Genomic DNA, 23,940 nt, shown 5'->3' with positions numbered 1-23,940 from the left:
AGAGAGGCGGAGAAATGGGCGGGGTTTCAATGTAGCGCTCTAACGAGTGCTCGAACATGTTGCTTTCGTGAATGTGAGAGCGTTACCATAAACTCTTGACATATATGGCAACATTAATCAGAAGACTTTTATTTAGATTCCTATGACAAATATAACGTCAGCATTTTAGACAAATATAGCTCAACATGAAACAAACATAACCAAAGTAATTCATTTGGGTCAATCCACAAAATATCCCTAAACCAGTTTTAATATGGAGAAATAAGATAATAAACCATCCTTGTGATTTAAAAAAAAAACATCTACAAGAGGACTAAGCAACTAATTACAACAAATACATAATTTTTGATATAAACTTAAGTCATGTTAAGTCAGTCAAGCAACTGCATGTGTAGGTCACTGAGATCCACCCGTTATAGGAAGACAGAGACACATGTAACAAATCAGTCCCCTGTCATAATGCAAAACTACTTAACAAAACTAAAAAAAGGAAAAGCAATGAATCTTTCTTCTCAATTAGAAAACCAACATTTAAAAAAGTAAAAACACTGACAATATTATGGGTTTACATTTTCTGACCACAATAACAGATTTTCAGATGGCAACAAGTCCAAAAAGCAAAAGCTAAGGTCTTTAACTAAGTGGTGTGATATGACATGAGATTCAGTCCTCGACAATGTTCAATAAGCTGTTCAGCTTGAGCCCGCACGCAAGCTCCTCCTCTCGACTGGCCAATAAAAGCCTATTCAGTTCCTTCAGGCGCTGCGCCATGGATACAGGAGCACCCTTGAGCCAATCGCGCTCTGCTTTCTCCAAAGGGTCTTCTGATTCTGCTTCCTACAAAAAAATAAGACATTGAAGAATACCAATTAAGTCACTCTACTATTGTACTATTCATTGCAAATGCTCACAACACTTGGGTGAGAGAGACAATGGCAGTGGTGGAAAAAGTACCCAATTGTCATACTTAAGTAAAAGTAAAGATGCATTAATAGAAAATGACTCAAAAGTGAAAGTCACCCAGTAAAATACTACTACAGTAACAGTATTTGGTTTTAAATATAAGTATGTATCAAAAGTACATGTAATTGATAAAATATACTTAAGTATCAAAAGTAAAAGTATAAATCTTTTCACAGACGGCACAATTTACTTGTTTTTTAAATTCACGGATAGCCAGGGGCACAGTCCAACACGTAAACAATTTACTAACAAAGCATGTGTGTTTAGTGAGTCTGCCAGTACAAATACCCCCCCCCAAAATAAGTTTTTTTTTTTACTAAAGTACTTTAAAACTACTGGACAGTGGTTACAGTATATAGTGTGATGTGTACATTGTTATAGTAGCCTACTTATTAGTGTTTTGTGTTTAACACATGTTCAACAGTGTAAATGATAAATTACAGTCACTTCTCTCCTATCACGGCCATTAAACTCTGTTTTAATGTCACCATCGGCCTCATGGTGAAATCCCGTATCTTTAGGTGGTGTATCAATACACCCAGGCACTACATAGTGTAATTAATAACTTCACCATGCTCAAAGGGATATTCAATGTCTGCTTTTACTTTCACCCATCTACCAATAGGTGCCCTTCTTCGCAAAGCATTGGAAAAACCTTCCTGGTCTTTGTAGTTAAATCTGTGTTTGAAATTCAATGCTCGATTGAGGGACCTTACAGATAATTGTATGTGTAGGGTACAGAGATGAGGTAGTCATTCAAATATCATGTTAAACACTATCATTGCAAACAGAGTCCATGCAACTTATTATGTGACTTGTCACCCCTGAACTTATTTAGGCTTGCCATAACAAAGGGGTTGAATACTTATTGACTCAAGACGTTTCAGTTTTCCCTTTTTAATTAATTTGTAAAAAATATAATAGGCCAGTGATAATTTTTTTTTTTTTACCAATTTTAAATTCAGGCTGTAACACACAATATGGAAAAAGTTAAAGGTTGTGAATACTTTCTAGCGGCACTGTAAATTAGATATTTCTGTACTTCATTTTCAATTAATGTAAAAAAAAATCTAAAAACATGTTTTCACTGTCATTATGGGGTATTATATCTAGATTGTATGTACTTTCTCAGGGAACTGTAATATTGTGTTTATGTGTGTGCATATATGTACATGTGTGTGTGTGCATGCGAAGACAGTCATGTACCTGTGTAGCAGTGGACGCACCACCAGAAGTACGGATGGGGGTCATGATGTTAGTCGTGGAGAGCAGGCTAGAGGGCATGAAGAGGGGCATGGAGAAAGAGTCCAAGGGCTCTACCTCTAGCCAGCGCTGCAGCTGCTCCTCACACCTCTGGCTGTGTGCCCTCTCCTCCTGGAGACCGTGGAGGACCTTGTGGGGCAGCAGGTCCCGGGGTGAGGGGGTGTGTGTGATGTCCAGAGTGTGGCAAGGGGCAAAGCGGTCCGGCCGATCCACCAGGCTCCGGAACAGCTTCTGTCTGAGGGGAGGGAGAGCTGCGAGGCCTCCTGGACTGGCTCTGAAGAAGGGAGGGAGAGCTGCGAGGCCTCCTGGACTGGCTCTGAAGAGGAAATGATACATTTTCGTTTATCAATTCGCAGAAGGGAGTATAAGCCAACAAACTCAGGAGTAGATTTGAGAGTGAGAGAGAAATATAGAGGGAGAAAGAGAGACAGAGTTGTGAACCTGTCTCCTCCTTACCCCTGTGTCTCCTGCTGCTTCTCTCTGTGTGTGAGGCTGACCGCCTCAGTCCACTCTGCCGGGGGCTGGAAGCCCTTCAGTCCCTCCTTGGGGAAGTAGACCAGGACCTCTCCATCTTCTGTCACTGCATCTGGAACAGCACCACCGGAGTCTTGGGATTAAGTTAAGCTCTTTACAAATTTCAATCCAATAAAGGCTTTTTAACTTGTTTTCTTGCTTTCTTCATACAATACTTTGATGTCTCAAATCCTGCTGAAAGCTCAGTTTATTCTGTCTCGGATAAGGAGCTGCATTTGTCTTTGGTGCGGAAAATGTCACCCAAAGTGCTAGAATAGGCCTTGAGTAGAGCAGACAGAGTAGATAAACCAATAGTCATCTCACCATCACAAACTGGGCTGTCAGGGGGTTGCCAGTCCTTCAGCTTATGGTCTATGCAGAGAGCCACCACCTCGTCCCAGGGGACCTGCTGGAAGGATGGGCCCTCCTCCTCCCAGTGGTCCTGGGCTCCAGCCGTGGAACAGCGCACCCTCTCCAGGAGGTTCTCCAGACGGGACATGAGGAGGGGCTGGCTGTGGCGCGAAGTTGGGATCTGGCCGGCGTACTGGAAGATGGCGGAACACAGCTGGGGCCAGGAGGCTGGGGGGAATTTTATTAATGAGATGTATTAACGAGTAGATAGGAGGGCAATGTAAACAGTTGTAATTTGAGCAGCAATAAGGGATAAATGTTAGTCTGGGTGCCAGTCTGTTTCTGCTCCATGACAATGGAGTAGGCAAAAGCAAAAACAGATCTGGGATCAGGCTACATAAGTTGCAAGTAAACAGAATCACACACGCACAACCTCATGCAAGCACAACTACACAGTCACACACACAAACTAAAAAGCTACCCACCTGTGTTAGCAGGCATGTCCCAGCTGGGTATCTGCAAGCTGACTACAGCCGTCCGGAGCCAGGCCAGGTGTTGGGGAGAGTTCCAACCCAGGTGTGGCACCAAGTCCCGGGTCTCAGGCAGGGCGAACTCCCCCGGAGGCCAGGACAGGCTGGAGAGGTACTGGGAAGACACTAGGTCAGCCAGGAATGCCAGCACAGCATTGTAGAGTTTGATGACAGGGGCTGGGTTTTGGCGCGACAGCCCTGCCCTCGCCCGGTCCTGCCGGTGGCTGTAGAGGCGGGCACTGAACTCACGGCCCAGCCCGGCCTCCACGAAGTGCACCAGGGTCTGGGAGGAGAGGAGAGAAGGCGCTGGGGCACGTGCCAAGAGCCAGCGTACCGCTTGGCTCACCTGGGGGCAAGCAAACCCCATAAAACAACACATTAGAATACTTCCAATTCAATAAAACTTGGGTTGCGACAATACCAGTATCGCAATATTTTTTCCGTGGCAAAAATTAAAACAAGAAACAGATCAAATTCTTTGGTCCCTTAAAAACCAGCTGTAAGATAGTGTCCTATAGCTTGGAAAATAAATAAATGCGACTCTGGATGAAAACATAATGATGTTAGTTTCCAACATTAGGGCTGTTTTCATAAAGAAATTAAATCCCTTTCATGTTTTGTTTTATTGGCACGATACTAACGAATATCGCGATACTGGTATCGTCCAGGTCATAAATACAACACTACTCATTTAATTACCTTAGGAGCAATGTAAATATTTGTATTTTGTTTCAAGAGGGCTGTCCGTACCTGCTCTGAGCCCTGTAGGTCGCTGGTGGTCTCTGGGATGTGGACGAACACGTGTTCTGATATCAGTCCGTCTTCAACCAACGTCTGGAGCATCAGGTCTAACCAGAAGAGAAGAAGAGGCAGGCAGAGATTTACAGATTTGGTACTTAATAAGGACTTAATTCACAATATGTGCCATTGAGTGAGTGACCACTAAGAAATTGCTGGTGATGTTCAGCCATGTGTGCATGTGTGGTTGGGGTACCCCTACCTTCCTCCAGTTTCTGTGTGTTGTGGGGGCCAGGCACCAATATGGCAAGGGGCAGCGGGCAGTCCCAGATGTTGGCCTGCTGGAGCTGTTTGAGCTGGAGCAGAGCAGAGAGCATGGGCACGTCCTGGTCCTCGCTGCCTGGGCTGGGGGCAGGCAGCAGCATCAGCAGGGCCCCTGTACCTTGGAGCGCCTGGTCCTCCTCCAAATTGGACAGGCCCTCTTCACTCAGCGGGCCCCGAGATGCCTGGTAGGTACAACACACACAGACAAAATCAGTACAACTACACTGCTGTCAGAAGTGTCTTGATATTTGCTTTGATGGGATTGGTGAATGCATCAGGATGTTAATCCGTCAGCGTAGAGCAGGGGTGTCAAACATACGGCTCGCAGGCCAGATCTGGGTTCCAATCCTGCCCACCGGAGGTTTGAGTAAAAAAAAAAAAAAGAGATACAATTGAAGTCAGAAGTTTACATACACCTTAGCCAAATACATTTAAACTCAGTTTTTCACAATTCCTGACATTTAATCCTAGTAAAAATTCCCTGTCTTAGGTCAGTTAGGATCACCACTTTATTTTAGAAATGTGAAATGTCAGAATAATAGTAGAGAGAATTATTTATTTCAGCTTTTATTTCTTTCATCACATTCTCAGTGGCTCAGAAGTTTACATAAACTCAATTAGTATTTGGTAGCATTGCTTTTAAATTGTTTAACTTCGGTTAAACATTTCGGGTTGCCTTCCACAAGCTTCCCACAATAAGTTGGGTGAATTTTGGCCCATTCTTCCTGACAGAGCTGGTGTAACTGAGTCAGGTTTGTAGGCCTCCTTGCTCGCACACGCTTTTTCAGTTCTGCCCACAAATTTTCTATAGGATTGAGGTCAGGGCTTTGTGATGGCCACTCCAATACCTTGATTTTGCTGTCCTTAAGCCATTTTGCCACAACTTTGGAAGTATGCTTGAGGTCATTGTCCATTTGGAAGACCCATTTGCGACCAAGCTTTAACTTCCTGACTGATGTCTTGAGATGTTGCTTCAACATATCCACATAGTTTTCCTGCCTCATGATGCCATCTATTTTGTGAAGTGCACCAGCCCCTCCTGCAGCAAAGCACCCCCACAACATGATGCTGCCACCCCCGTGCTTCACGGTTGGGATGGTGTTCAGCTTGCAAGCCTCCCCCCTTTTCCACCAAACATAACAATGGGCATTAAGGCCAAACAGTTCTATTGTTGTTTCATCAGACCAAAGAACATGTCTCCAAAAAGTACAATCTTTGTCCCCATGTGCAGCTGCAAACTGTAGTCTTGCTTTTTTAATGGTGGTTTTGGAGCAGTGGCTTCTTCCTTGCTGAGTAGCCTTTCAGGTTATGTCGATATAAGACAAATTTGACTGTGGATATAGATACTTTTGTACCCGTTTCCTCCAGCATCTTCACAAGGTCCTTTGCTGTTGTTCTGGGATTGATTTGCACTTTTTGCACCAAAGTACATTCATCTCTAGGAGACAGAACGCGTCTCCTTCCTGAGCGGTATGACTGCTGCGTGGTCCCATGGTGTTTATACTTGCGTACTATTGTTTGTACAGATGAACGTGGTACCTTCAGGCATTTGGAAATTGCACCCAAGGATGAACCGGAGGTCTCCAATTTTTTTTCTGAGGTCTTGGCTGATTTCTTTTGATTTTCCCATTATGTCAAGCAAAAAGGCACTGAGTTTGAAGGTAGGCCTTGAAATACATCCACAGGTACACCTCCAATTGACTCAAATTATGTCAATTAGCCTATCAGAAGCTTCATGAGCCATGCCAACATTTTCTGGAATTTTCCAAGCTGTTTAAAACCTCTTAGGGCTAGGGGGCAGTGTTCGGAAGTTTGGATGACTAACATGCTCAAAGTAAACTGCCTGTTACTCAGTCCCAGAAGCTAGGATATGCATATAATTGGTAGCATTGGATAGAAAACACTCTGAAGTTTCTAAAACTATTAAAATAATGTCTGTGAGTATAACAGAACTGATATGGCAGGCAAAAACCAGAGGAAAATCCATCCGGAAATGTTTTTTTTTTAGGTCACAGGCCATTTCAACGCTAGCCTATGGGATATACAAATAAATAGGACCCAGATTACAGTTCCTATGGCTTCCACTAGATGTCAACAGTCTTTAGACAGGGATTCAGGCTTGTTTCTTGAAAAATGAACAAGTAGTTGTTGTTTATCCAAGGTGTCCCTCATTAGAAAAGTAGTGATGTTGAGCGCGTGAATGAGGTGGGCGCTCTTCGTTATTTATCTTCCCTATTGAACATACTATTCTCCGTCTTAAATATTATTGTTAATTTAGATATTAGAGTACCTGAGGATTAATTAGAAACATCGTTTGACTTGTTTGGACGAACTTTACCGGTAACTTTTTGGATTCGTTTGTATGCGTGTTGAACGAGTGGATTACTGAAATCAATGGCGCCAACTAAACAGACTTTTCTTGGATATAAAGGACTTTATCTAACAAAACGACCATTCATTGTGTAGCTTGGACCCTTGGGATTGCAAACAGAGGAAGATCTTCAAAGGTAAGTGATTTATTTTATCGCTATTTGTGATTTTGTGATGCCTGTGTTGGTTTGAAAAAGTATGTTGATGTGGGGCGCTATCCTCAGATAATTGCATGGTATGCTTTCGCCGTAAAGCCTTTTTGAAATATGACAACGCGGTTGGATTAACAAGAAGTAAATTATTAAGCTTTTAAATTATGTAAGACACTTGTATTTTCATGAATGTTTAATATTACGATTTTTGTATTTAGAATTTCTCGCTATGCAATTTCACCTGATGTTGTCGTAGTGGAACGCTAGCGGGACACCGAGCCGCAAGAGGTTTTAAAAGGCACAGTCAACTTAGTGCATGTAAACTTCTGACCCACTGGAACTGTGATGCAGTGAATTATAAGTGAAATAATCTGTCTGTAAACAATTGTTGCAAAAATTACTTGTGTCATACACAAAACTATAGTTTGTTAACAATAAATTTGTGGAGTGGTTGAAAAACAAGTTTTAATGACTCCAACCTAAGTGTATGTAAACTTCTGACTTCAACTGTATATATAAGGGCTGTCCCCAACATATAAAAATCTTGGTCGACCGAGAGTCGTCTGTTCTTTCGATATATAGACACAACCTATGCTTGAATAAAGTCAACTATATATAGGCTACTGAGCTTGTCTGATGCTTTAAGCACTGCGATTAAAACTCAAGACACAAATTACTAAAGAGGGAGCAAGAGATCAATATAGCCTAACCTGAAGAAAAAAACCTGTTCCCAACCCTTCTCTCTCTGCTGCTGGTATTCGCAGATTCTGCCATTAAGCTCCTGAAGTTGCCGGTAATAGGCTACACCAGCTGTCGGCAACCTTTTCCATTTGGAATAACAAGTTATTGTACTTCTACTGATCTGCGTGCCAGTTATGATTTTCATATGCACATTTTCATGGATCAGATTCATTTAATTTATAACAGTCTTCATATCTCAAAATCAATGTCATGTGGTTAATAAAAATGATATCTAAATGAAAATGATACCAATCTAAAATTAACTTTTCCATTGCCAATATGTAAAAATAGCCTACATAAACCAACAATAAAAACATTCCAGCCTGCAGTTAGAAAATATCCTGATAAAAAATAAATATCCTATAAAATCCCATTAGCTACGCATGACTTGTCTGCAAGATGGTTAGGCCACATGCTAACCATGTGTATGTGACAAATAAAATTTGATTTGATTTGATTTAGAATCTTGAAACATTGTATCAACTATTAACTTGGTCCATCCCGATAGTGATAGCAAATATTCTGGGCCCTCAGAGTTTCCAGTAAGCCCTGGACAAACAGACACAGCTGTAGACTATTTGCGCAAGGGATAAGAAGTAATCAGGTCAGCCTATTTTATGACGTTTACTCCGGATCAGAGCATGACATTTTTACCCCTTTCATGCCGAGTGATTATCGAAAGGGAGAGAGCTGGAAACATTTTTCAAATAGGCTACGTTGAGGAACTATTGTCATTCTCAACGGAAGTAAAAACTTGCTATTTGATGCAAAGAAAAAATTACTTTGACATGCTGGGTTAAGACAATCAGAAATAGTATCAGATCCCCAAACGGGCACATTTATAGGCCTACATTTGTACGCAGGCCAGGTAGCCTAGGCCTACTTCTATGCATAATCAGGTACATGTCCTTACTCAAGACTCTGACAATAAATACAAAACTGAAATTTCACATTTACATAAGTATTCAGACCATTTACTCAGTACTTTGCTGAAGCACCTTTGGCAGCGATTACAGCATCAAGTCTTCTTGGGTATGACGCTACAAGCTTGGCACACCTGTATTTGGAGAGTTTCTCCCATTCTTCTCTGCAGATCCACTCAAGCTCTGTCAGGTTGGATGGGGAGCGTCGCTGCACAGCTATTTTCAGGTCTCTCCAGAGATGTTCGATCGGGTTCAAGTCTGGGCTCTGGCTGGGCCACTCAAGGACATTCAGAGACCCTCTACAGTGGTTGCACCCTCTACAACCACTGTGATTATTATTATCTGTCCCCGCTGGTCATTTATGAACATTTGAACATCTTAGCCATGTTTTGTTATAATCTCTACCCGGCACAGCCAGAAGAGGACTGGCCACCCCTCATAGCCTGGTTCCTCTCTAGGTTTCTACCTTGGTTCCGGCCTTCTAGGTAGTTTTTCCTAGACACTGTGCTTCTACACCTGCATTGCTTGCTGTTTGGGGTTTTAGGCTGGGTTTCTGTACAGCACTTTGTGACATCAGCTGATGTAAGAAGGGCTTTAAAATAAATGTGATTGATTGACTTGTCCCGAAGCCACTCCTGCGTTGTCTTGGATGTGTGCTTAGGGCCGTTGTCCTTTGGAAAGGTGAACCTTCGCCCCCCCAGTCAGAGGTCCTCAGCGCTATGGAGCAGGTTTTCATCAAGGATCTCTGTACTTTTCTCCATTCATCTTTCCCTCGATCCTGACTAGTCTCCCAGTTACTGCCGCTGAAAAACATCCCCACAGCATGAGGCTGCCACCACCATGCTTCACCTCCCAGACCAAGGCCCTTCTACCCCGATTGCTTAGTTTGGCCGGTCGGCCAGCTCTAGGAAGAGTCCAAAATGCTTCCATTTAAGAATGATGGAGGACACTGTGTTCCTGGGGACCTTCAATGCTGCATACATGTTTTGGTAACCCTCCCCAGATCTGTGCATCGACACAATCCTGTCTTGGAGTTCTACAGACAATTCCTTCAACCTCATGGCTTGGTTTTTGCTCTGAGATGCACTGTCAACTGTGGGACCTTACATAGACAGGTGTGTGCCTTTACAAATCATGTCCAATCAATTGAATTTACCACAGGTGGCCTCCAATAAAGTTGTAGAAACATCAAGGATGATCAATGGAAACAGGATGCACCTGAGCTCAATTGAGTCTGAATAAAAAGTGGCACTGGATGCATGGACCACTTTTCTCTACACACCTGACCACACACCTGCTTCTTGTCTCATTGAGTCTGAATACTTATGTAAATAAGGTATACGTTTTTACATTTTTTTTAAAATTATAAATATTTGCAAAAATGTCAAGAAACCTGTTTTCACTTTGTCACTATGGGGTATTGTGTGTAGAATGATGAGGGGAAAAATGAAATCAATTTTAGAATTACCCTAACGTAATAAAATAAATGTGGAAAAAATAAGGGGTCTGAATACTTTCCAAATGCACTGTATAACACATTTTCAGTATGGCCCTCCGGATCTCGTGTAAAACCGAATGCGGCATCTGGGCAAAAATTAGTTTGACACCCCTGGTGTAGAAAGTAGTTATTCAACTTATCGCTAGTCTTAGTGGAAAATGTTTTGGTAATGTTGTTTAGCTCCCACCTTGATGCTGATGTGTATTTTGTGAGTCTTCTCTCCTGCTTCCCTGAGTCCATTGGTGATGCAGAGAGTCCTCAGTGTCCCCTCCTGCTCCTTCTCGGTGTCGTTTGCACTTTCCCCTACGCCAAACTTCGTCTCCAGCCAGTCTGTCAGGATCCTGCAATAAGAGCACAGAGAACACACACTCAATAAACACAAGTATCATCAGAGGTAAAAAGCACTTGGAAAGCATGAGTGACTAGCTGGTGAAAATAAGTGTGTGGAGAGAAAATCAAATGTATTTATAAAGCCCTTTTTACATCAGCAAATGCTTATACAGAAACCCAGCCTAAAACTCCAAAGAGCAAGAAATGCAGATGTAGAAGCACGCTGGCTAGGAAAAACTCCCTAGAAAGACAGGAACCTAGGAAGAAACCTAGAGAGGAACTAGGCTCTGAGGGGTGGCCAGTCCTCCTCTGGCTGTGCCGGGTGGCCCACTGCATCCGGATAAAAATATACAAGAGGCTGCCCCGTTTGAACATACAGTACATGAACATTCACCAATTTCTGCAAAATGGATGTGGTTGTTAGCAGTATTCTATCTAAAAAATAAAAGTTTGTGTAAAAAAGAATTAGCTAATTCTGAATTCAGTCCTCACTGGGAAAGCTAAGATTCAGCTGACTTTTCTGCCTCTCCGGCAAATTATTACAGAACCTAATTGGAACACTTTTCATAAACTCTTGCGATTGATTCAGAATTTTATTCACAAAAGGTCTGATGATTTTCACGATTGACACCATTGGAAAGTTTGAGCCTGTGATCTTTACCACTGGCAGAGATGAGAGCAAGACAATCAGATTTTTATGATGTTGCCTCTCCCATGACTCTGGATGTGTTTTACAGATCTGTTATGGATTCCACCAAGAGCTGGGATGAGTCCCATGACATCATGAAATAGCATTACAGCAAACTGGTTGATAAGAGAGATGCATTGTATGTGTATCTTTGGAAAGGTGAAAAGCTGAATGAGTTTCAGGACAGAAAGAGGCACTCAGAAAGCATGAGACCAGCTGGTGAAAATGGTCAGGTGTGTAGAGAAAAGTGGTCCATGCATCCAGTGCCACTTTCAGAGGAAAGAAAGACCTCAAGAAGAAACGGTCTAACAGGCTGCTCCTTCTCCTGGAGCAGATGCAGATCAAGAACAACAGGATGGAAGCTTAGCTGCGGAGGCTTCAGAGGCAGCTGTCCATCAAACTGAAGTCACTTTACAGTATTTAGCAAAGCCGGCAAATACATGACACTCTTGGACACAGCCATCAAAGTACTGGTGAGAGTACTTGTATGCTGCACTGTGAGAGGGTGTGTGGAATTCAATGGCAATTACATCTGCCACATTGCATTTGATCTCACCTGTCGGCGATGCTGGCAACACTCTCGTGGTCGCTGGGCAACAGCAGGGTGGCCTTCCAGAAGATTCTGTCAGGTGGGTTAGGAACGTTCTCAACCACCAGCGTAGGCATGTCTAGAGGAGTCCACACTGACTCACTGAAGGGGACACACATATTGTTTGATGTTGTGTTTAATGTAATTGTGAGAGAGTTTGAGGAGTACACAACTGAGAAAAGAACTACAATGAAGTAAGTGCGGGGATGACGGCTTACTTCAACAGCTGCTGGTAGTAGAAGTGGACTCGCATCTGATGGATTGCTTCTTGTCTCATCTTTAGCAACCTGGGCACATTTCAGAAGAGTCAGAGGTGTGTAAGAGAGCAAAGGAAAGAGGGAAAAAGAGAGAGAAAGAAGGACAGAGAGAAGAGGGAGGCGAGGGCCAGAGTAGGGCAGGGTAGCACCAGTACCTGGTGCTGGACAGGGCCATGTAGCCGGCATTGCCCAGGTTGACCATGCCCCTGGCCAGGCAGTCCATAGAGGGCTGGGAGGGGGCACTGGGAGCCAGGGCTTTGAGCTTGTAGCGGGGGTCCACACAGCAGGGGGCGGCAGGGAAGCCCCGCATTTGTCTCTTTAGCTGCCTGCGTACCGCCACCACGTCGCGCCACCTGACGGAGAGAAGGAAATAGGGAGGGGGTTAGAGGGAAGCTTACATGTCTTTTTTTTCACAAATTACCCAACTGAGAAGATACTTTGACATTGACATACTAAGATCAATAAAACGAACGACCCATGTCTTAAATGCAACCAATAGCACAGGCCAATGAAAGCCCAGCAAAGAGTGGAGACAGATTGTCGGCCTACAATAAGATGAAATTACAGTCCAAATGTCCAGTGGCACTCACTTATCCAAGGTCCTGGTGATGTCACTGACAAGCAATGTAACCCAAATATATCCACTATGTGCTTCGAAAAAATATCCTGCCGCATGAAGGCTACACCTACAGATGGGAACGACAGACCGCAAATAAATCATTCTGGAAGTGAACCGAATATGATCTCTTTTTTTAATTTTCAGAATTACGGAACTGCTACGACGCTGTCCTGCAAGACTTGGCGAAGACCAACAACTGAGTGGAAGGTTGGCATCGAACATTCTCGGCGAATCTTGGCGCTAACCACCCCACCGTTGGAAGTTCATCGAGGCATTGCAACAACAGCTGCAGAGGTGAAATGAGAAGGGAGCAGAAACTTGCTGTCATTCCGCCGCCTACTGCAAGCAACAGAAGGATCTGAAGCTACTGGGTTCAGAAGTACACCACGACTGAACGGCTGGAGTCTTACCTAAAATTAGCGCCTAGCCTTCGTGACACATCCATTTCAACCCTTTCAATGACTCCAAAATCCTTATGAGACCAGAACATTAAGCACATTCTTGGACGATTTGTTCTGAACTTGTTTTTAAGGTGCTGGATTGTCATGTAGTCTGCTCTTATTATACAATTTTTTTTGTTATTTAGAAATATATGTTTTAGGCATATTTTATTATTTTTGCCCCATAATATTTTGTATTTTGCTAAGCATTTTTGTTGGTAAATGTTTTATAGTGAATGATTGGTGTTAAACCTAGATAAAATGAAAATATATATTTTTTTATTCAAATACATTGTAGAAAATAGATATTGGCTGTTTCTAGCCTTCAGCCTTTATATGACGTATGAACAAATGTTATATACAATATTCAGGCCACTACTGAACCAAGTTCTGTAGGCTATATGTGCTTCACAGCTTCCCCGGAAACTCAACGTATTGTAGCCTCACGAGGACGAAAGAGTAGCGGAGGAAGGAGTTCACTTTTGCTGCAGTATTCACGGTAAAATATTCCGCGTTATGGCGGTGCTTCGAGAGAAGGAGCGAACACCCAACAGAGAGAGAGGGCAGGCTTTGAAAAGCAAACGTGAGCCTTGAAACTAAAACAGCAAGGACCAGAGTTGGAGAACCTTGATGAAGGGTCTACACGAGTCTGGTGGCCCAACTGTCAACCCAAGCAGTCATAGTTGTCATTCAAATGCCTTGGTTGTACCTCTTAATGTACTTCTGTATGCGCTGTAGCTCCGCCTCCAGGATGTCTTCCACCATGAGGAATATCTCTTTATCCAGGGTCTCCTCCACCAGGAAGCTGCACACCTCCTCAGAGCAGCGCGCCACACATGCTGCCTCCTCCTCCGTGGCTAACCTGACACACAGATACTGTTACTGAAAATGACTTATGTCTGGTGGCTATTGCACGTCGGCAAATACAACAGAGACCCGACAGTACTGCACAGGTGCATATACACAAGGGAGAGACAGCACCATGAATATGGGGCTAGTGGTGGATATGGAATCAGGAATGTGAGTTGAGTGTAGAAGGGCAGCTCACTGGATCTCAGAGGCGGCAGTCTCCTGGATACACTCGGTCAAGACCTCTTGGCTGATCTCAGAACAGAGAGAGTCACTAAACTGGGCCAGGAAGACTTCGTGCTCCTGCTTTCTCCTGCCAAGGAAAAGAGAGAGACATGGATAATGAGTTGGAAGACATTGGACTAGAAGTTGGATGTGGAGTTACATGTTAACCGGTCAAAACTTGGACTAAGTGATTTGTTAAACTTCTGCTTCCAATGTATGGTTAAGAAAGTGAGAGATTAATAACATAATATATGCCATTTAGCAGACGCTTTGATCCAAAACGACTTACAGTCACGCGTGCATACATTTTGCGCATGGGTTTGCAGCTAGGGTTAGGATTGAGATCAAGATGTTTCAGAGTCTCTGACCAACCTGGCTTCCTCTATCCTGCGTTTTTCCTCGGCGAGTCTCTCTCGCTCTGCTTGGACCTCGGCTGTGGACACCTCCCGAAGCATCTGCTCCACCACCTCGCTCACCACCGCCTCCATGTGGCCACTGCTCGCACTGCAGCGAGAGAACAAGGCATTGGGTATTAACGTGAAAGGGGATGTTCAATGCTACTCCTGATGTAGCACAGTGTATGCAATCATAAATCAGTCTTAAACAAAGCAATAATATAGCACTCACCCGAGAGCGGCTGCAGCGTAGTCGGCCCCGGCGCTGGCAAGCTCCTGCACCACCGCCTCCAGCACCTCCTCCACCACGCACTCCAGTTCTGCCAGGATGTCCTACGGCAGTAGGATGGACAGAAAACATGAGTCATACGTACGGGGGGGCACATCTCCTACCCTTCTGCTGACTTTCATACACATCTAGAGGCAGAGCCTAGAACTATGACCAAAAAGGAAGCAGCAACGACCTACCAACGGTCTCAACCCACCATTTTTATTTTATTTAACTAGGCAAGTCATTTAAGAACAAATTCTTATTTACAATGATGGCCTACCCCGGCCAAATCCTAACAACACTGGGCTAATTGTGCACCCCCCTATGGGACTCCCAATCACGGCCGGATGTGATACGGCCCAGGTTCGAACCAGGGTCTGTAGTGATGCCTCTAGCACTGAGATGCAGTACCTTGACCACAGCGCCAATCGGGAGCCCATTTGGGAAACACTACCACTAAGGCAAGCAAGCATCAACCCACTAGGGGTTTCTCGCTCTCTTACCTCGTCAGAGTAGATTGGCTCAGGTTTGGGCGGGGGCGAGGGGGGTCTGACAGGCTGGGTCTGGGCAACATCAATGGGCTGGAACAGCTGCTGTTGGAGATCTGCTGCAGGGTGAACCTGGACAGTGGGTTGGGAGGGCTCTGGTTCCCCTGTCTCATCTGTGCCCTGCAATTGCTGGGCAGGCTCGGTGGCAGTGGCAAGGCCGGGGTACGGTGGGGGAAGATCCCCGAAGAGTCGTGGCTCTGCCAGCAGCCTGACAGGTTTGTTCTGCGGCTGGAGCTCAACCTCCGGCTGGGCCTTGACTTCTGGCTTCTGCAGGGTGAAGGCTGGCACTGGGGAGAGTAAAAAAATACAAATAATTCTCAGTCAGAATGAGAAAGATTACAACACAGCAGCAATTGTAAAGAACATGGACGCCCCTCGTACCTGTGACATTGAATCATTAGCTCAAGACTACCAATACAAACTATTGAACATTTTAACAAGGATAGCAACAACGGCAGACAACTCTAGACACCATGACAGGCTAAATAAACAATGTCAGTAAGGGCTGTCTTGAACATCAATCTACGGCACAGCGGCTCTATAAGCGCCTCTACAGTTTAGTCATCTTGAACTGCCATGGCTCCCATACTCGTTACAGCCACCGGGCTGCTCCTGAAGACGGCAGCGAATGTGGGTTCTGCCAGCGGACCCTCCCCACAGTACTTGTTGTGGGCGTCAAAGCTGCAGACGGGGGCATGTTGGGGCGGGTTGGGCAGTGGTCCTCCGTTTACCACCTCCCCAATTAGCACAGCCCTCTTGGCCATGATGACGTCTGACTTCACTTGGGGTAGGTTCAGGTCTGGCTCCTGCCAGGCCGTGCGGCTCAGTTCCACCAAGCTGTGGGGTCAGGAGGTCAGAGGACATCAGAGAAGGAAGTCTGTTGCTTGATGACAACAATTACCCAGTGAAACATTGAAAAGTGACTGTAGTGAATCATCTTTTGATTTTTTTTGTATGAATACTTTTTTAAGGGGCAATTACCAGTTGCTACATCCATTGTTATGGCTTATGAATTAACAATATGTACACATTGATTCTGGAAGAATATAACTTGCCTCATGAGCTTAGTTCAACTGTTGTAACCCATCAAAACGCACACCATCAGAAACTCTGCGTTTTAAATCATTTCACCTGTGTTTTATATTGACAGTCAGTGTTTTTTTGCTTCAATAGGAGTGGTCAGGGGCGTGCAACTACAGTTTCCGTTAACACCAAATACATTAGTGAAACACATTTGGCAGAAAATACCTTCATTTTCTTGAGAAAAGTGCAATGCTATTTGTCTACCAGCCACACGTATGTAAATTAGCTTACAAAAACGATGCATGGCCATCCTATTTGTAATGTTTATCATAGAAAAAATGTAGCCAGCTACATTTCCTTATGTTTTGCTTGAAGTTATTCTTGCATTTGACCAGCTAAAAATACACAGAGAAAAGTTGGTACAAAGTCAGAGAGCCTTCTGTTCGTGAATGTGGGAATGACGACGAGTGGAGAAGAGCAACTGAAGCACAAAATTTGTCTGAAGCAATCAGAAATTACAATAAGAAGCATTTTAAATCTTTACTCCAATGTTTGTAAACAACAAATATAAACAAACACTATATGAGGAAGGCCCTAAAAATTGTCAGAGCCACCTTAGTCATTGACTGTTCTCTCTGCTACCGCACGGCAAGCGGTACCGGAGAGCCGAGTCTAGGTCCAAGAGGCTTCTAAACAGCTTCTACCCCCAAGCCATAAGACTCCTGAACACCTAATAAAATGGCTACCCAGACTATTTGCATTGCCCCCCCCCCCCCCCCCTCTTTTACACCGCTGCTACTCTCTGTTGTTATCATCTATACATAGTCACTTTAATAACTCTACCTACATGTTCATACTACCTCAACTAACCGGTGCCCCCGCACATTGACTCTGCACCGGTACCCCCTTGTATTTAGTCTCGCTATTGTTATTTTACTGCTGCTCTTTAATTTCTTGTTACTTTTATTTCTTATCCGTATTTTTTTTAACTGCATTGTTGGTTAGGGGCTTGTAAGTAAGCATTTCACTGTAAGGTTTACAGCTGTTGTATTCGGAGCATGTGACTAATACAATTTGATTTGATATAGACTCAAAACATGGTTAAAACTATCATTTTTATTTCATGGATGATATCAGTTTCAGCGTTTTCGCAAAACAGGGGCGCGAGGTACTCTTTGTTATTGTTTCTACAGCTGATTGCCGCTTTAAAACACTGTCCCTCTGGGCTCTTTACTGTTGTGAAGATGTTACATTTCAAGCGATACATGGAGGTGCAACCTGAACATCAAATAAGAAACGTTATTTTTTGTTTTCTGTATGCTACAGGTTTTTTTCCTTCTCTCCAGTAAACATGTTGGGTGCATATATTGTATTAGACAGGTACTGACTCGCCACTGACGTTGAGACCGAATTGCTGGATGAAGTCTGTGGCCTCAGCGGCGTCTTCGAACATGAGCATGCGCACCAGATCCTCCAGGGGGAAGATGGTGGACCTCTGAGAGCCCACTGTGTGGGCGTTATTCAGGGTCCTCAGGGCCTTGCCCCTCACCTACACACGCAGGAATGCATACAAACACATAGGCACGTACACACAAACGTCCATCAATTCCCAAGGAACAACCAGTTGGGACGTGACCCTCATTACTACAGGTTCAACTTCCTACTACTTTTCAAAGCTAACTACAGACCCACTAAAAATTACATGGCATGTAAGGAGGTATGTTACTAGGGTAGGTGACATTATTGCTGACCTGGTTGAAGTATCTGTGCAATAGGCAGCCCGCCAAGTAGGAGGCAGATTTCACCAGCTTGAAGAAGCGTACAAAGTTGTTGCTGTTGAGAGCTGCGAATGCCTGCACGGCAAATTTCACCTCTGGAGAGTTGCGCACCTCGTCCCTGAACTGCTGCACCTCACTGTGTGGACCACAACAAAAGAGAGCATACTCTCAGTCAGAGTGGAGGATAAGGGCGGTGTTTGAAACATTAAAACAAAGACAAGCTTACAGTTCATCAGTAGTGTGTTTCCAAATGGAGAATAACTAGGGTAATGTCACAGTCGTAAGAACAAAACAGAAGAAAATGGTCCGTAACGAAGGGAGACTGGGAGGTAAAGCTGACCAATAAGAGACACGTATTACCTTTTTCCGTTACAAAATCTTTTGCAACAGTGTACCCTAATAAACACGACCCAATCATTGGCGAGTGACTGACCGGAGGACGTCCCCAACATCTAGTTTGAGAAGCACGTTGTACTGGCGGAACTCAGCCTCCTGGGGGCAGTAGACACCCCTGGTGGACAGGTCCTGGTACATCTCCTTCAGGCTCTGCAGGCACTTGGTCATGTTCTCGTTGTTGATCTTGGCGTCGAACGTCATCATGTGCTCCTTGCACAGGTGGTGGGCACAGTGCACATGGAAGCGGGTGCACTTCTCGATCAGCGACACCGTCAGCGGGTCACACAGGTGCTGCTGGGTGATGTCCTGGGAGGAGAGGAATAGAGTTAGCATAACTCCAACGGACAAAGCCCCTCAGACCACAGCAATGTGTTATGAAAACTTTTCATAAGCTTTGATTTAAAAAAATTATAATTCTGCTCTCATCTACTCAGCGTTTTTCAGCACTTTCGCATTCCTTTAACTTGCTTAGTTAAATAAAAAAAATACAAATTGTGACACCGATAATAAATTATTTAAAAAACAGTACCAGCTAGCTAGCTAACCAACAGTAGCTGTGTTTACCTTACGGATGCCGCGGGTCCTGTTCCACACAAAGTCGTACCAGTCGCGGTAGTTGTCGTGGCCCTGGTCCATGATCTGGGTGACGAGGTAGTCCATGGTCATGCTGAGCACGGGGAGGGGCCGCAGCTCGTAGGGGAGGGGCTCCTCCTGGTCCGCCGACGACCTGCTGTACTCCTTGATGGCCGCCACGTGGTCCACCTGGACAGGAAGTGGTCTCATTATAAAATGTATAAACAAGGTTGATTTCCTTTAACTGAGACGTTTGGACAGGAGTATATCCCACTCACAATGTCAAGCACTTGGAGTTTGAGGACATATCTAGATAAATAGCATACATATCAAAATCATCATTATTATCATATGCCATCAAGTGGAACATCTCTATTGATGACAGGGTGGTGTACTTTACACAACAGTAGCACAGGTGCAGTATACTTGCAAAATGTGTGCCTGAGAGAATTTGTGTGTCTTGAGACAGGGATAGAAGAAATGGCTTTACCCTCTCGGTGTCTGGGACGACCTCAAAGCAACTGAGCTGGTTGCGTGTCTCCCTCATGTAGCGCTCCTTCTCAGGGCACATGTCTGGGCATGTCCCCACAAAGAAAGACAGCTCCAGGTCTGTCCGTTTGGGCCGCCCTGCACATTGAACAACAGAACCAGTCAGCCTCTACAGACCAGATTTATATTTAATTTGTATTATTATTACTTTTAATTTCATCGTTGTTGTTATGCCAACAGTCAAAGAAATCGACATTCAGCTCTTTCTTTCATGTCAACTGATGGCTTCAAACAAAAAATGCAGGAAAGTCAATTCAGAAGTGCGCGGCCAGTTCCAAGACTGCATGTCAGACTGACAGCTCTATTATACCTACCAGCTCGCAAGATCTTGTCCCTCTGCTCCAGGAAGCGGTACTTCTCCTCAGCTGTCTCAGCCAGCTGGCCAATCAAGTGGAGGAGGGAGGAGGGCACGGGGCGCTCAGAGCTCTGGCCCTCGGAGCTGCTGTCCTGCTGGGGCTCGCTTTCAAACTGCATGGATTTGGCTATGGACGGCTTCGTCACTGGGGAGCTGAGAAACAAAGTGTCTTTTTTATATCTGACGTCACATCCTGATGTGTTTAGAGATTAACTCTAGTCACCCACGGCTAGCTAACACCCACAGTTATCCCCCAGCTAATAAGCCTCGAAAGTAGCTATTATAATTACAGTATAAGTCGTATGTTTCCACAAGCATTTCAGGTTATAAAAGCACTTCAGAGAAACTAGAAGTCTGGCCCAGCTAGCTGTGAGGGGGAGCCAAGGTTACCTCCTGCTGACGTTGACGGTGCTGCTGAGGGCAGGGGCTCTGGGGAGTGTCTTCCTCAGTGGAGAGGAGGACTGGAAGCCCCCCAGACTGGTGTCTGAAACCTGGTTGTCCCTGTCCCTTTCTTCCTCCTCTCCCTCTGGGCCTCGATCGCCTTTCTTCCCCGGGCCTGACACAAACACATAAGGAGCAATACACACGAGCGCGCACACACACAATCAATTTCTAAAGACAGAATGGCTTCAATCAAGGTGCATGGAAATACAGGGGCAGCTGATCAAGAGCTTGACAGTGGGCTACTTGTCTGTCAGATGATTTCCCTTAGATAAGCCTATTAATTGCGTACTTAACTAGTGACAGTAATTTGGTCCGTATCGTCTGTCTTAACTCTGCAAAATAGGAGGATGCGGCCACAAGGACTTACTGTGTTTCTTCCTCTGCCAGAAAATAACAATTTCCTGTCTGTGCAGCATTTTACCCTTCTTCTTTGCCTTTGCTGCTGATGCCTGAAAGGTATCACAGACGTTTGAAAACAAACAAAAAAATATTCTCAGTTAAATTCAGCACAAACATATAACATGTAACGGAACTGAGAATCCCCAAAAGCGTGTCAAGTCGCCTCTGTTGTCTGTAGAGTGTGTACTCACGTGGTCTTGGAAGTGGACGATAGCCAGGTTCTTATGGGGTCGGCAGTAGACCCGGCAGACTTTCCCGAAGCGACCAAAGTGCTTTTCTATGACGTTCTTTTTGTTGAGGCTGAGTGGGATGCTCTTGCACTGGAGAATGGTGGCGTCGTTGGGGGACATGCCCCCCAGGCTGTCCGTGCTCTCGCCGCGCTGCCTCCTCCTAGCTGGGGTCTTGGTCTCAGCGTCTGGGTCAGGGGCTTCCACCGAACCTGGAGGAAAAGGTGAGAAGAAAATCAGCATGACAAAATCTGTGATACAAATTAAACATAATACTTTAAATTTTGGTTAACAGCAAGTAATAGTGTTTTACTTAAATTTCATGATGAGGACTTACCAGTCACCTCTGCTTTCTCCAGAACCTCTGTGGTGGGGGCCTGAGCACTGGGAGGAGTAGCGGGTCTGAGACTGATTGGAGCTTGTGTGTCTGCTCTCTCCCCCTCCCCCCATCCTGGAGGCTGCTGCTCCTCCTTCACGGGGTCCCTCCTCACTGAGTTGGCTGTGGATTTCATAATGCCACTCATTGCTCTGGAGAAGAGTCCACCCCCGGGGCCGCGGGAGGACCTCAGGAGAGGCCGTTTCGAGGGGTGTCTGGGTAGGTCAGCTCTGGCTTCAGCTTGGGCGTCCTCAGATTGGGCAGGCTTCCTTGGAGCGGCTTTGGGACTCACTGGCTCCTCCTTCCGCTTAGTTCCTTTTCCAAGTCTCCCAAACACTGTCACTTCCCTGGTGCTCTCCTCATCGCCAACTTTCTCCTCGGCTCGGGCCTCGGTTTTGAGGTCTCCGAATGTAGAGGTCTGGCCGAAGCTGACTCCTCCAAACAGGGACATCGGGGGCGCAGGCTGGGACTGGAGGACTTTGGTAGAGAAGCTGAAGGAGGAGGGGCTGCTGGGGACCGGAGCTGGTTGGGGGGCGGCGGTGCTGGAGCTGGAGTTAGTGCTGGAGAGAGCGGATGGCTGGGAGAATGTGAACTGGAGGCTCCTTCCTTCTATGCTGAGAGGGTCTTTCTGGGCCAGGCTGGTAGTGGCAATGGAAGCGGAGATGGAGGGGGCCACCGCCGGCTGGGAGAAGCTGAAGCCAAGCGTGCCACTCTTGGCTCCGGTCAGTAGAGAGAAGCCTGAGCTGGCTGGTCCACTGCTGTCCTTGGTGCTGAAAGAGGGCTGGGTGGTGGTGGCGCCACCGAAGGGCTGCTCGGGTGCAGCGGTGGGCTGGGGGTTAGCCGGCTCTGGGCTGGCACTGAAGATGGGCTTAAACAGCACCTCGTTGGACGGCTTGAAGCTGAATTCTGAGGTGCTGAAGCCTCCACTCTGGACAACACTCTGAGCTGTAGCAAAGGAGGTGGTCGTAGCGCTGGGCGGCGGCTGGCCAAAGGGCGACTGGCCAAAACTCAAAGGCTGTGCCGACCCTGCGGTGGTGGTAGTGGTGGGGCCAGAGGAAGCCTGGGAGATCCCAGAGGAGAGGCCGAACGCCGGGGCCTGCTGCTGCCCGTATGCAGGTGGCTGCCCAAAGGCAGAGCTCTGTCCAAAAGCAGGCATCTGTCCAAACCCAGAACTCTGAATCTGTCCGGTGGCCTGACCATACGATGGCGGGGGAGCACCACTAAACCCAGAGCTACCCTGCCCCAATGAGGACTGACCAAAGGCTGGAGGCTGACTTATTGAAGAGAATGTCGAGGTCTGCCCTGACGCCTGACCTAGTCCTCCACTTTGCCCAAAAACAGAGTCTTGTCCAAGCGAAGGCGTCTGCCCAAATGCCGGAGACTGACCAAAGACTGAAGGCTGACTGAAGGCAGACGGTTGCCCGAATGTTGCAGTTTGCCTAAATGCTACATTCTGTGGAGGGTTGGTGGAGCCCTCCTGTCTGAAGGCCTGGAACATGCCACCAGTCTTGTTAGTGTTGCTGGGGGCCTGGAAAGCTCCTCCCTGCTGCCTCCCAAACAGACTGTTGGGATTCATGGTGGAAATGTCAGAATAGTCTGAATTGTACTCAAGGGCAGTCACTTACTCACTTGAACTCACATAAGCCGTCCTAGAGGCCAGGTTGCTGCAAGGCATGTTGAGGAAAGTGTGTGTTCCTCCATTTGAAGTGTCTTCAGTGAAGCATCATTGAGCCTGAAAACAAGCAAAGTAAACATCAGCATGATGATGTTATATAGCTAACTTAACATGTTTTCTAACGTGGTTTATGGAAACGTCTTAATGTTATCAACAACAACAAAAAATACTAATTATGTACACGTAATTCAGCTTCAAATACTATGTAAACACTTTAAAGGAGTACTTCAAATGTAACTAGCTAGTTAGTTAACATGTTGTGACTTGGAAAATGTTAGCTAGCTAACGTTAGTTACTTCATGTAAACCTAGCTAGCTAACGTTTAGTTCGTTAGCATGCTAGCGAATTTACAAGACGTGCTACTTGAAAATCAAGGACATGATAACGCTCTTTGATAACGCTAAAACGTTCGGTTGCTTTTTATAATACAGACGGACTTTACCTTTATATTGTTTCAAACAAGACAGCTAGTGACCTACTTTTTCAGTATTCCCCTATGCTCAACAATTTGAATAGAAACTTGCTGACATCCGGTTCCGGTCCAACCTATTTAGGCTCCCAGTTTCTA

At 45.4% G+C, this 23,940-nt stretch overlaps 1 protein-coding gene across 3 annotated transcripts; it reads right to left on the bottom strand.

Annotated features, from left to right (window-relative positions):
• Positions 1-113: 113 nt before the first annotated feature.
• On the bottom strand, positions 114-23,940 carry mcm3ap (minichromosome maintenance complex component 3 associated protein). 3 transcript variants are annotated; one of them, XM_071340349.1, is made up of 28 exons: positions 23,852-23,940; positions 21,659-23,429; positions 21,286-21,533; positions 21,063-21,144; positions 20,642-20,807; positions 20,211-20,404; positions 19,838-19,974; positions 19,339-19,536; positions 18,812-19,080; positions 18,352-18,514; positions 17,989-18,149; positions 16,167-16,414; positions 15,533-15,864; positions 14,991-15,091; positions 14,736-14,867; positions 14,338-14,451; positions 13,999-14,151; positions 12,386-12,583; positions 12,192-12,260; positions 11,941-12,075; positions 10,554-10,707; positions 4,621-4,864; positions 4,371-4,468; positions 3,576-3,966; positions 3,064-3,318; positions 2,683-2,833; positions 2,170-2,542; positions 114-837 (listed from the first exon to the last, which is right to left on the bottom strand). In XM_071340349.1, exons 2-28 carry the CDS (start codon positions 23,271-23,273, stop codon positions 664-666), a joined length of 6,555 nt encoding a protein of 2,184 aa, XP_071196450.1. In that variant the 5' UTR covers positions 23,274-23,429; positions 23,852-23,940; the 3' UTR covers positions 114-663. The 3 variants fall into 3 exon arrangements, with proteins under 3 accessions (XP_071196450.1, XP_071196449.1, XP_071196451.1); XM_071340348.1 differs by having other exon boundaries at positions 23,815-23,938; XM_071340350.1 differs by having other exon boundaries at positions 2,683-2,812; positions 23,815-23,938.

Source organism: Salvelinus alpinus, chromosome 14 (genome assembly GCF_045679555.1).
Source record: "Salvelinus alpinus chromosome 14, SLU_Salpinus.1, whole genome shotgun sequence".
NCBI classification, from domain to species: domain Eukaryota; kingdom Metazoa; phylum Chordata; class Actinopteri; order Salmoniformes; family Salmonidae; genus Salvelinus; species Salvelinus alpinus.
This window is presented reverse-complemented; position numbering and strand designations above follow the sequence as displayed.

What these genes read in the sequence shown, in the direction of transcription:
- mcm3ap (XM_071340349.1), bottom strand. Translation starts at nt 23,273, where the DNA reads ATGAATCCCAACAGTCTGTTTGGGAGGCAGCAGGGAGGAGCTTTCCAG. An exon ending in TGACAGCCCAGTTTGTGATG is followed by an intron (nt 2,834 to 3,063) that starts GTGAGATGACTA and finishes CTTAATCCCAAG; the next exon opens with ACTCCGGTGGTGCTGTTCCA. An exon ending in AAGCAGCAGGAGACACAGGG is followed by an intron (nt 2,543 to 2,682) that starts GTAAGGAGGAGA and finishes TTTCCTCTTCAG; the next exon opens with AGCCAGTCCAGGAGGCCTCG.